The sequence below is a fragment of the Ursus arctos genome, unplaced genomic scaffold (genome assembly GCF_023065955.2).
Source record: "Ursus arctos isolate Adak ecotype North America unplaced genomic scaffold, UrsArc2.0 scaffold_33, whole genome shotgun sequence".
Taxonomy (NCBI): Eukaryota; Metazoa; Chordata; class Mammalia; order Carnivora; family Ursidae; genus Ursus; species Ursus arctos.
The window spans coordinates 17094957-17107436 of NW_026623019.1; the positions used below are offsets into that span (position 1 = coordinate 17094957).

At 36.4% G+C, this 12480-nt stretch overlaps 1 protein-coding gene across 4 annotated transcripts in view; it reads left to right on the top strand.

Annotated features, from left to right (window-relative positions):
• The window catches only part of VPS13A (vacuolar protein sorting 13 homolog A), a 242767-nt gene that overhangs the window by 106059 nt on the left and 124228 nt on the right, over positions 1–12480 (top strand). For all 4 annotated transcript variants that reach the window (XR_008956869.1, XM_026518814.4, XM_026518816.4 and 1 more), the window contains exons 34-35: positions 7059–7206; positions 10211–10361. Coding sequence is in view for 3 of the 4 variants with exons in the window: in XM_026518814.4 (XP_026374599.1) it covers positions 7059–7206; positions 10211–10361 (299 nt within the window). In the remaining variant the exon portion in view is untranslated. The remainder of the gene's footprint in view (positions 1–7058; positions 7207–10210; positions 10362–12480) is intronic.

Genomic DNA, 12480 nt, shown 5'->3' on the forward strand with positions numbered 1-12480 from the left:
GAGGTGGTGGAGAATTAACCAGTTAAGAGAAATTTAAAAGTAGAATTTAGTAAGAGATTGTTGATTAGGGTTCAAGGAGAGAAGTTAAATTTGACTTTGGGTTGCAGGTTTGTAAAATTCAGTATTTGGTAATAATGCAGTTCACTGAGATAAGATAGAGCAATGCAGAAAAAAACAGTTGAGCTGGAGACATTGAGTTCTCTAATGGCAAAGTAACTTGGAAGTTGTTGTCTGACTTTGATATGGAGATACATAGAAAGAGATTGGAAGGCACTTAGACATATGTGTGTAGATATTAGAGTGTTTGGACTTCCAGATTTGGGAGTCCTTAGGAATATGTAAGTAGTTATTAAAGCCATTATCACACAGTTTGTAGAGTGGGACATATGGGACAGAATGCTCACAAATGCTAATACATAAGGAACATATATTTCTCAAAAGAGACTAAGAGCAGGCAGAGAAAGATGGGGGGCAGCCCAGGAGGGTATGTTGAGACAATGTTGAGGACTCTGTTGATATTGTTAACCGTGAATTAATAGTACATGATATTTTTTTTTATGTACTTGATATTTGGTGTTAGTTTCAGGCAAGACTGAATTTTTAACAAGCAGGTGTGACTCAAGGTAGTGGGACAGGATTGTTAAATATTGAGAGTCATGTTGATGGATAATGGAGATGGAAGAAATCAAAGACGAGGGTACTGCTAGAGTAAAAGAATGTAGAGAGGGCTTTAGAAACTGGAGATTCATCAATCTCAAAGTTCAAAAATAAATGCTGACTAGTTGATGGATTAAAGCAAGAAGTAGAAGGTGGTAAACATGGTTGATATGCTTAAAGGGATTGGAGTGAGAGTTGGGGAGTATCATTGCAAATTAAGGAAAATGATTTCTATATCTCTTAACCCTGAGATTGATAGTGTGTTGGAGAAAAATTGGCCTCTATATGATAGAGCTCCATGGAAAGCCGGGTTTAAGGTGATACAGTTAGTGAAGCCATTGGAAAATGTAGAGTGATTTGTTCAGCCAAGTCCAGAGAATACAAAAATCATAGGAAAATATTGAGGCGAGAGACTGCTATTTTAATAATAAAGCGTAACGACTTAAACTTTAGATGGCTCATTAACTTTTAAACTGTATAAAAGTCTAAATTTACTAAAAAAGATGATCTATAATCATATCTTGCCTTATTTCAAGAAATGGTAGATGTAAATTAGGTGTGAGCCTATATTACAAATAGATTGTTTTGAAAAGAGTTCACTAAATATCTCTAGAGCATTAAAAAATATTTATTATTTTTATGTCCAAAAATGAGTTAACTTTTTATTGAAGAAATACATAAAATGATATTAGGATGAACAGAAAAGATTGCTGACAATACGACCACTGAAAGGTAAGTACTAATAATTTGGTGTGTTTCTTCTAGTTAATTATTTCTGCACATATATTTGAGTAAAATAAAAATTGTCTATTTTGGATCTTAAATTCATTTTTTCCCTTAACAGTATGCTGTAAGTATTTTTCCATGTTATTTTGAGTGCAACATTTTTTTTCTAAATATTTCACTTTATTCTGCAGGTTTTTAAAAATTCATTTGCCTGTTATTAAAAAGTTAATTTGATTCTGGGTTCTTTTGCTGTTATAAATAACACTATAATGATAATTGATACAATTGTTCATCAATACTTATATGACATTCTACTCATGTCTTTAGGATAATTCATTTCCTATAGATGAATTTCTAGAAATAGAATTACTCAGTTATAGAGTATAATCAATTTTCCCTGAAATAATTTTAAAATTATTGATATTTGGAAATTCAGTTTGGTTACAGCTTCAGAGTAATGCACATCAAGACAAATAAGTATTTCATAGTTGTGACCACCTCTGTTGAAATCATTTTGTTACAAAGCTATGAATTGCAATGTAAAATTTTAAAAAGATACTTAACAATATTTCTGTGAGGAAAATTGTATAACTTAACTGGTTAAAATGGCCAGAAAGAAATCTTGAATAAATGTGGAGAGACTATTTTCCTAGACCTAATATTATAGAGATATTAGTTTGTATGCATTAATTTATACATTTAATGCATTCTCAATAAAAATCAAATAGCAGTTCTTTTTCAAGTCTTTCAAAAATTGTGAAATATTTTTTTTTGAAATATAAATGGAAAAGATGTCTCAAAGATTTTTTTTTTTAAAAGAAGAAATTGAGATGGGGAATGGAGACATCATAACATTTGAGGTACTACTAAAATAGATTGAATTGTATTAAATACTTCTAAAATGTATTATGAAGTAAAATGATTAACATAATGAAACAGAATAGAAAGCCAGTGATTGACCACATGTGTGTATGTGTATCTTCATTTTTCATATATGTAGTCAATCCTGTTGTTTAGAGGTTCCATATTTGTGAATTTTCCCACTCGCTAAAACCTGTTTGTAATCCCGAAATCAATACTCATGATACTTTTACGGTTATTTCTACATGTGCTTAGCCATGACAGATGTTGATCTCCCAAAGCCTATGTTCCCAACTGAGGTGTCAGACAAAGTGACATTCTGCCTTCTTATTTCCGCAAATAATTGTACAGCACATGACATACTGCAGTAATCTAAGTGAAGGACTGGCAGTACAGTGCAGAATAAGATAAACATAGTCCCTTCTTTCATGAAGCTTTTATTCTAATTGAAACTGCAGACAAGACAATAAACTATTAAAATACTATTAGATAGAATGTGTGAGAGCATAGAAAAGGTATCTACCCCAGATATTGGTTGGTACTGATAAGGAGAATTTTTTTAAGGAAGTAATCTTTTGACACAGCAATTAATGTTTCTTGCAGTTTGTCCAGAAGAAGAAACTAACTCAAAGATATGTACAGAGATAAAGTATTATAGTGAAGAATTAAAAACAACATAACTTTTTAACAACAGAAGGTTGATAAAATGACTTAGTTATGTGTCATATAACATGCACCTATTAAAATTGCACATGAGGAATTTCTGGAAAAAATGGTGGAGTAGGGAGATCCTAGGCTCACCTTGTCTCATGGATAAACCTAGATAACTGATAACAATCAGTATAAATAACCCAGAAAATGACCTGAAGCCTGGCAGAACAGACTCTCCACAGCTAAATGTGGAGAAGAGGCCACATCAAAGAGGATAGGAAGGGTGGAGACATGGTGGGGAGCCAGACTGACTCTCAGGGCCGTCCATCCATAGGAAGGAGGGACACCCATGGTCATGGAGAAGAGAGAGATACAGATCCCACCCCAGGCACAGGGGATCCCACTGAAAAGATGAATCTTCATAACATTTGGCTTTGAAAATCATAGGGGCATAATTTAGCAAGTTCTTAAAATCAGTGGGACTTAATACCTGGAACTTTAAAATCCACAGGCTTGGCTCTGGGAAAGCCAGAGTACAATGGGAGCCTGAATACCCACCATCAAAGAGACAGCTCAATAAATAGCCCCCTTGAAATACGAGCAGCAGTTCGTAAAACGTCTGGGGTATACAGGAAGGAGATTTATTTACTAGTCTCAGAGCATGTGCAGAAGGGATAGGGGGTCTTTGGGAATCTTACATAAGAACAGAGAAGCTGACCATTGCCATTGCCTTCCCCTGCGCCACAATATAGACACATGGAGACCTGTGGGAACCAGCACGGCACAAACACACTCTCTACCCAGCTCGCTGATCGTGTGCCCTGTTCCCTGCACACACTGCAGACCCACTCCAGCCATCGTGGCTGGGCAGTTTTCCTAGTTGGCTGAAGGTCCCCTCCCATAGCAGACCAGTGCGGACCTTGCTGGCACCACACACCCTGCCCACGCATTCTCCGGCAGACCTTTCCCCTCCAATGTGCCCTTGGCAGGAGTTCATCCAAAGAGGTGGCACAGACCTGGCAGTGTGTAAGCAGCACCAAAAGGGGCCAGCACCATTCCAGAGGGACTCCTACAACAGAGCGAAGGGAAATAACCACACATAGGAGTTCACCTATGGCCTCAGCATAGGCTGGGGGCAGACATCTGGTCCGATTGCAGGCCCCATCCACTAACAAAAGCTTCTCAGGGACAACAGAGGGAGAGGCTCCTGTAGTTCATTGCTACCACTGCTTTGGCAAACACCTGGTCTGACCCAAGTCAATAGGTAGCCCCAGACTGGACTACTAGCAACACAGGGACCAAACTCTGCCCACAATAGGCAAAGAGAGCCATCTCAGGCAATTGGACTGAAGGCAAATTCAGCTCAGTCATTAGAGTAGGGTGCACATAACACCTAGAGGATACTCCTGAAGCACTGCATTCTGGTGAACAAGGGACATTGCACTGCAGGACACTATAGGACTTCTTAAGCAGGAGACATAGCTGATTTTTCTCTTTCAAAAACAGACATAGCTGATTTTTCTAACACATGGAAACAGACACCGAGTTAGACAAAATGAGGAGACAGAGGAATATGTCCCAAATGAAAGAACAGGACACAATCACAGCAAGAGAGCTAAACAAAATGGAGATAATATACCTGACAGTGAATTTAAAGTGATGGTCATAAAGATACTCATGGACTTGAGAAAAGAGGGGAGGACTTAAGGGTCTCACTGAACAAAAAGAAAGAAGACATAACAGAACCAATCAGAAATTAATAACTCAATAACTGAAGTTTAAAATACATGAGAGGTAATAAATAGACTAAACAAAGATGGATCAGCGACGTGGGGGGCAGAGCAATGCAAAACAAGCAACCAGACAGAAAAGATTAATAAAAAAATGAAAGTAGATTAAGAGAACTCAGCAACACCATGAAGTGTAATAACATTCACAGCATTGGGATCCCAGAAGGGAAAGAGAGAAAAGGTAGCAGAAAATTTGAAGAAATAATAGCCAAAACCTTCCCGAACCTGGGGAAGGACACAGAAATCCAGATCCAGGAAGGAGCAAGAGCCCCCAACAAAATCAGCCCAAGAAGGTCCACACCAAGACACATAGTAATAAAAATGGGGAAAAAGTAGTGATAGAATCTTAAAAGCAGCAAGAGAAAAGAAAACCGCTACATACAAGGGAAACAAAAGCAAAAACAGACTATTGGGACTACAGCAAAATAAAAATCTTCTGCCCAGCAAAGTAAATAACCAACAAAGCAAAAAGATAACCTAGTGAATGGGAGAAGATATTTGCAAATGATATATCTGGTAAGGGGTTATTATCCAAAACACATAAGAACTTATACAACTCAACGCACCCGTGCACACACACACACACACACACACACACATCCAGTTTAAAAAGTTGGCCGAAAAGGTGAACAGACATTTCTCCAAAGAAGACATCCAGATGGCCCCAGACACATGAAAAGATGCCCAGCGTTACTCATTATCAGGGAAATGAAATTCAAAACCACATTGAGATATTGTCACACACCTGTCGGAGTGGCTAGAATCAAAAACACAAGAAGCCAACAGGTGTTGGTAAGGATATGGAGAAAAAGGAACCCTTGTGCCCTGTTAGTTGGAATGCAAACTGGCACAGCCACTGTGAAAAACCGTATGGAGGTTTGTCAAAAAATTAAAAATAAAATTACCATACAATCCATTAATTCCACTACTGGGTATTTACCCAAATAATATGAAAAACAAATTTGAAAAGTTATATGCACTCTTATGTTTATTGCAGCATTATTTATAATAGCCAAATTATGGAAGCAGCTCAAGTGTTCATCAATAGATGAATAAAGAAGTGTGTGTGTGTGTGTGTGTGTGTGTGTGTGTGTGTGTATGTATCAGAATATTTTAAGAGTACTGAAATCTTGCCATTTGCAACCAAATGGATGGATCTGGAGGGTATAATGCTAAGTGAAATAAGTCATTCAGCAAAAGACAAATATATAGGATTTCACTGGTATAGTTTAAGAAACAAATGAACAAACTAATAACATAAAAAACAGACTCTAACTATAGAGAGCAAACTGATGGTTACCAGAGGGGAGTTGGGTGAGTAGATGGGTGAAAGAGGTGAAAGGGATTAAGAATGCACCTATCTTGGTGAACACTGAGTAATGTGTAGAATTGTTGAATCTGTATATTGTACACCTGAAACTAATAACACTGTATGTTAATTACACTGGGATTTAAAAAATTAAAAATTTTAAAAATAAAACTGCATTTGAAATATTCTTTATAGGGCTTTTAAATTTCCCAGCTTACTCCCATTAAGTGGAGATTGCAAGCATGCATGCATGAGTATGGTGTTACTCTATAATTAATTCATAAAATGGTATGATAACTAGGCATTCTGAGAGGTCCCTGATGACTCCCATATTTCTCTCCACTTGAGTAAGTGAATCTAAAATTCTCCAGTCGTACTTTCATACCCTAGTTGAAGGATTTGGAATTTGCTGACAGTTAAAATGTTAAGTACATTATTAAGGAGTACCACTTTGAAGTTGTCACTGAACTTGTACAGTGAGAGGCCTCTGTGGTCACATTGTTACTTGAAATGGGTTCAGTAACCTGTTTTCATCATTCCTGAGCATCAGCCCTACCCTTGTGAATATTTGGAAAGGCAAATAATGATTCAACTTAATATGAAATTTCCCATATTCAACTGTTTTTCATCCACAGAAATAGAAATTCTATATGGTCTAACTTTGCTATCAAGTTAAGGGGATATGTGGTATTCTCCATACCTAAGTGAGTGAATTAAGTTGTTTTTGTAATGAGGTCTTCGATACTGTATGTTTTCCAATTATATAAAGATAGCCATCATTTTAAGGGTTTACTGTCCAACTTACATGTTTTTGGCACTTTTCAACATATTGCAAAATCTTATTCTAAAGATTGGGTTTTCTACAATATGGATAACTTGAGCTCAGAGAAAGTTACCTAAATTCACGGTAGGATAGAATATCTCTCATTTTGACTTGGGAGGCTGGGTAGATTTTATTTTTCTTTACGTACAAAAATTATTGATTTTTAGTATTTGTATATAGAATAAAAATTTTTTTTACTATGAGTGTATATGAAACAAAACAATTTTATTTCTACTTACAGGACTCAATTTATTGATGATGCATTCCAGGAAGTACTAGATCTGCTATTGCCATTAAATCTTGAGGTGATTGTTGAGCGAAATTTATCGTGGGAGTGGTACCAGGAAGTTCCTTGTTTTAATGTAAATGCTCAGCTAAAGCCCATGGAGGTAACTTTTTGGATGCTTGTTGATTTCTGTTTGGTTGGTTAAAAATATTGCGTGGGAACATAAGTTATTTTGATGTAGATGTTACATATTGATCAGCTTTGTCAAAATTGAAATAGTAGCTATATTAGAATTCATTGAATGTTCTCCATTTATTCAGCAAACATTTGAATGGCTACTCTGTGTTAGGTCCTATGTTATATATGGAGAGACAGTAGCAAAGAAGCTATGGCATTGTCTCTGGCTTCATGGAATCTAACTGGTCTAATGCAATGGTTACCAGTCATGGTGGTCTAGAGGTGTGATAGTTAGACTATAAAGAAGTACAAAAGCATGTAATTAAAATAGTTATAAACTGTGGTAAATTCCATACAGGAAGCAAATATCAGACATGATAAGTAGTCAGTTGAATATATTAATTTAGAACTTAGCGGAGAGTCCTAGGCTGGAAATAATAATGTGAAAGTCATCAGCAGCTAAGATGGTATTTAAAGCCACGACAATATGTGAAATAACCTAGAGAAGGTCCTAGAAGAAATGGAAGAGGCTGACGATAAAAATGGCAAATGGGTCAGTTCCTTATGCATAACTTTACCTAGCTATTGGTTGATACTGCTTGACAGATCTTTAATGTAACTATCCAAAATTTCCAATCTTCCATTTTGACTGCACGGAAGTCAAAACTGTATCACATGCTTTGGTAAAGTGACGGCAGCACATACTCTGTCTACAAGGTTACTTTAAGAAGCCTGCTCAACAAATCCTCTTCCCTTCTCCCACCCCCAGTTTCATTTCTATTTCTCTCCCCCCAAAAATGTATTCAAAAAGAGAAAACCATCATTTTTCAAGGTTTCAGATTTTTAGTTCAGAAATACATTTAGAGTGTAAAACATGATCATCTCAACTGGAAATCCTGACGCTCTTAATGTATAAGATCGTATTAGACTCCCTAACTTGTAAATGGGAAGTATCTCCTTTTTTTTTTTAAAAAAAAAGATTTTATTTATGAGCAAGAGAGCACGCATGCGTGCACAAGTGGAGGTCAGAGGGAGAGGGAGAAGCCACTGAGCCAGGAGCCTGATGCAGGGCTTGATCCCAGGACCACCAAGATCCCAGATCATGACCCGAGCCAAAGGCAGACACGTAACCGACTGAACCACCCAGGTGCTCCAGAAATTATCTTTCAAAGATAAAAATTGAAGTCTCTCTATATTTTAAGACAACTGATAGAAACTTTTAAAACATAAGTAGCATGTTTCACCCAGCATATTGCACAGATCCTCTCCTTAGTAGGCCCAAGTCTTAGGCAGATCTCTGTGGGGCAATAGGGACACCATTTTGCTTCACTCTTCTCCAGGAAGAATGCGTGCAGCGTGTTCAGGTGTACTGCAGACCATCTGTAAAGGGCTGGTTGCCTTCCGGGGCAGATGAAATTGTCTTCCCCTATCCTGATCCACCTGAAAAGTCAGCGGATAGGGACCCGGGTCCACATATTTGACCCCTCCTGGATCAGGGAGAAGTTGGAATCAGTTACTCTAATGCATCTGGACTAAGTGCTGCATCTTGTGATTTCTGACTTGTCAGACATTTGGGAGTAGCAAGATAGCCTGTCCTGACATGTAGGAGCCATGGACCAGCAGTCCTGGGATCCTTACAGTTCTTGCAACTTCCTGGACCGAGCTGTTGGCAGGAGTGAAGAGTGATCATTAATATCAATATTTGAGGGGCATTCAGTATACATTTACTAATTGAAAGACATGGTTTAGACATGGTTGTAATATTTAACTTCAACTTATTAATTTATATGAACATACAATTTTTGTAGTACCAGATACATAATAAACACAAGATGTCATGAATAAATGAAAACACTGGATTAGTATATTATTTTTGAAATATAGTCAAAGGAATCCTGGTACAAATCAAATTTGTTTTGTGGGATTAAAATTATTTCCTTGAGATGATTAAGCATCAATTTAAAACTCATAGTTTTTTTTTGTTTTGTTTTTTCTTCCACATGATTGCTATTGTATTTTAGTTCTCCAGAGAAACATAGTCAATAGGCTGTGTGTATTTGTGTGTGTGTGTGTGTGTGTGTGTGTCTGTGTCTACACTTGGTCTGGATATAGTAGACCGACTTCCTGATGACTCAGTTTTAGCCTCTCCCTGACACTGAGGATGAGGTTCAGGAGGGGTGAAAAATGTGGTCTCCTGAGGTGGGCTGCAGCAGCAGCTGTTAACTACTTCAGTGGATCATGAAGAGCCAATTTCATCCTAGTTGGTCTGCCCCAGAAGGCGGCTGGGTATTTGTAGGTGGTCTGTGCATCCTGTATGTATTCTATATACATATCATATATGTAACATCTTGAATAATATTGGACCAAATATATAGATCCTATGATCTAGCCAAGTTGACATAGAACTAACCATCATAGCTTTCGATACAGTTCTTATGTTGGTGATTTTAGGCTAAATTCACAACACATGGGATTTTGAGTTAGTGCATGAGTTCTTTAAGTGGATTTAAGTATGATATTTAACCATTTTAGTCTCAGCTTCTTATACAATCAGGATGTATTCTTTATACCTAGGACTATTGTGAGGTTCAAATGAAATAATTCATATAAAACACATTGTGAACTATTTTTCATGATGCAAATGAATATTTTTGAGTAATTTGTATTTGTAAATTGAGGTGCTCAGTAACTAAAAAAAATGCAAAGTAGCTAGATAAATTTAAAGGTTTTAAATTACTAGGTTAATTGATATGTTCATAACAAAAAACTTAATCATTCATAGTTTATTGGTTTTGACATCTAATTTCTGTATTTCACAGAGTACTAAAGATCACATGGTCATTTAGGAAACTGAATATCCTATTAGTAGAAATATCTAATGCGTTAAAAAATTGGTTTGTAGAGGACTGAAATGAAACACTTGCTTTTCAGCATAAGAGAATTTCTCACTATATAAAGTAGTAATGTTAAGCAAATCTTTCTTTTCACAGTTCATTCTTAGTCAAGAAGATATAACAACTATTTTTAAAACATTATATGGCAATATATGGTACGAAGAAGGTGGTGGTGCCTCACCTGCAGGAATAAAAGATCAGAATAGCGTTAATAGTGGAGCTACTAATGCTTCACACCATTTAGAAGGTATGTTCTTAACCTCAAATTAGCCCTCCACCTCCCCATCTCTAATCCCACGTTTCTTCCTTCCTCCTTTCCATTCTCTAGTTTGAGTTTTTCAAAAATAAGATTTATAGATCTTTTATAATTAGCTAATCCTATCTGGGTATCTCTAAATTGTCTGTTATTAGGCATTCTGTTTATTTTGTTGTTGTTGAATCAAAATGCCTAGTTGTGTTGTGACAAAATTCCTTCATATTTATTCTTGTTATCCCAACTGTCCTATATGTCCTTATTTTCAATTTTTCTCCCAATGCCCCTCTTCTCCCTAATTCTTAGTGCAGCATATATCCCAGATGGAATATTTTATATTAAATTAGGAGTATCAGAATATTAAGGATGTCAAGAAAGAATGATCATTAGTAAATGATGAATTTCAGCAAGTATCTGGAAGATAGATGGGTAGAATAGGGCAGAGGGAACTGTAACTCAGAGGTCGTATCTAATACTGAATTTAATGTGGTGTGTGGAACCTGACTGGGTTCTAAATTCAACACCAGCGCATAAGAGAGAATTGGGTCACTTAAGGCTGCTGGGAGGACTGTGCTTCAAAAGAATAATAATTCACATTCTAGCATTTTGGGGGATCCTTAAACCTACTTACCTCAAAATGAAACCTGTTAGTCTACCAGACCCACTCTAGCAAAGCCCTGAGATAACACACACCTTTTCCAGTCAGGGAGAATCCTAACACAAAAACAACCCTATACTTAAAACATTATAGGAAACTCTGTTCTTACTGGGTACAATAATCAGCCTAGTCCTTTATTGTTAAAATATTCATGGTCGGGTTAAGAAAATAACAAGAACTTAATCATAAAAGAGACCAGGATAAGATAATACTGTTTTCTGAGTGAAACAGAAGTAATTCAGGTAACAAGAGAACATAAACAAACAGAAAACAAATTCTAAATCATAATCAGAGGATTTTGAGAATACAGAAACTGAATCTTACCATCACTAAACCTTCCACCCTCTCAAGATAAGATGGAGTTCTTGGAACCCAAAAATATGATTGATGAAATTTTGAAACACAACAAATGCAATAAGCATGAGGTTAAAATATAAGTACTGAGTTGGAATATATAGTTGATGTAATCTCCCATGACACAGCAGAAAAATAAGCCATAGAGACGTAAAATGAGATAAAATTTAAGAAGTATAGACCTTTCAAAAGTTCGAAAGTTGCGGGGCGCCTGGGTGGCTCAGTTGTTAAGCGTTTGCCTTCGGCTTAGGGCGTGATCCCAGAGTCCTGGGATCTAGCCCCACATCAGGCTTCTCCGCTGGGAGCCTGCTTCTTCCTCTCCCACTCCCCCACTTCCCTCTCTCTCTGGCTGTGTCTCTCTCCATCAAATAAATAAATAAAATCTTTAAAAAAAAAAAGTTTGAAAGTTGCAAAATCCAGAATAATAAGTATGTTAGGAGAAAGAACTGAGAAAGTGGAAGAGAAGAATCTTTCAAAGAAATGATAGAAGAAAATCTCTAGAGCTAAATAAATATTGAAATAAATTCTTGGTTATAAAAATCTAGAGTTTCAAGCAGATGGAATAAACAAAGATTGCCCATGCAAACACATTTTCATGAAATGTCAGAACAACAAAGGTCAGATTTTTAGTTTCAGAACAAAAGCAAGCTGTTTATTAGGGGCTTAGAAAAAAAGTGATTGGAATTAGAGTATCATGAACTAAACTGGATGGGACAGGGTAGATGGATGAAAAAAGACAATGGCGCAATATAGTCAAATTTCTAAGGAAAATGATTTTGAAGTTAAGATTCTATATGTAGTCAAACCATAAAATGTGAAAACACAATAATTCTCAAATTTTCTAGTGACTGAAAGTTTACTTCCTTCATACTCATTCCTAAAGAAATTAGTTTGAAAATATAATCTAGCAAAATAAACAAGGAATCCAGGAAAAAAGGAAAACATGGGATCCAAAAACAATGAGCCTACTAAGAAGTGCAGTGAAAAGGAATCCCAAAATTTTGTTTTATTGGCTTAGAAAGTCCTTTGTTTCATTACAGAGGAATTCAGAATGCAGTGAGAAAAATTTCACAAGTACAAGAATGTCTTTAAAAAGAAAAA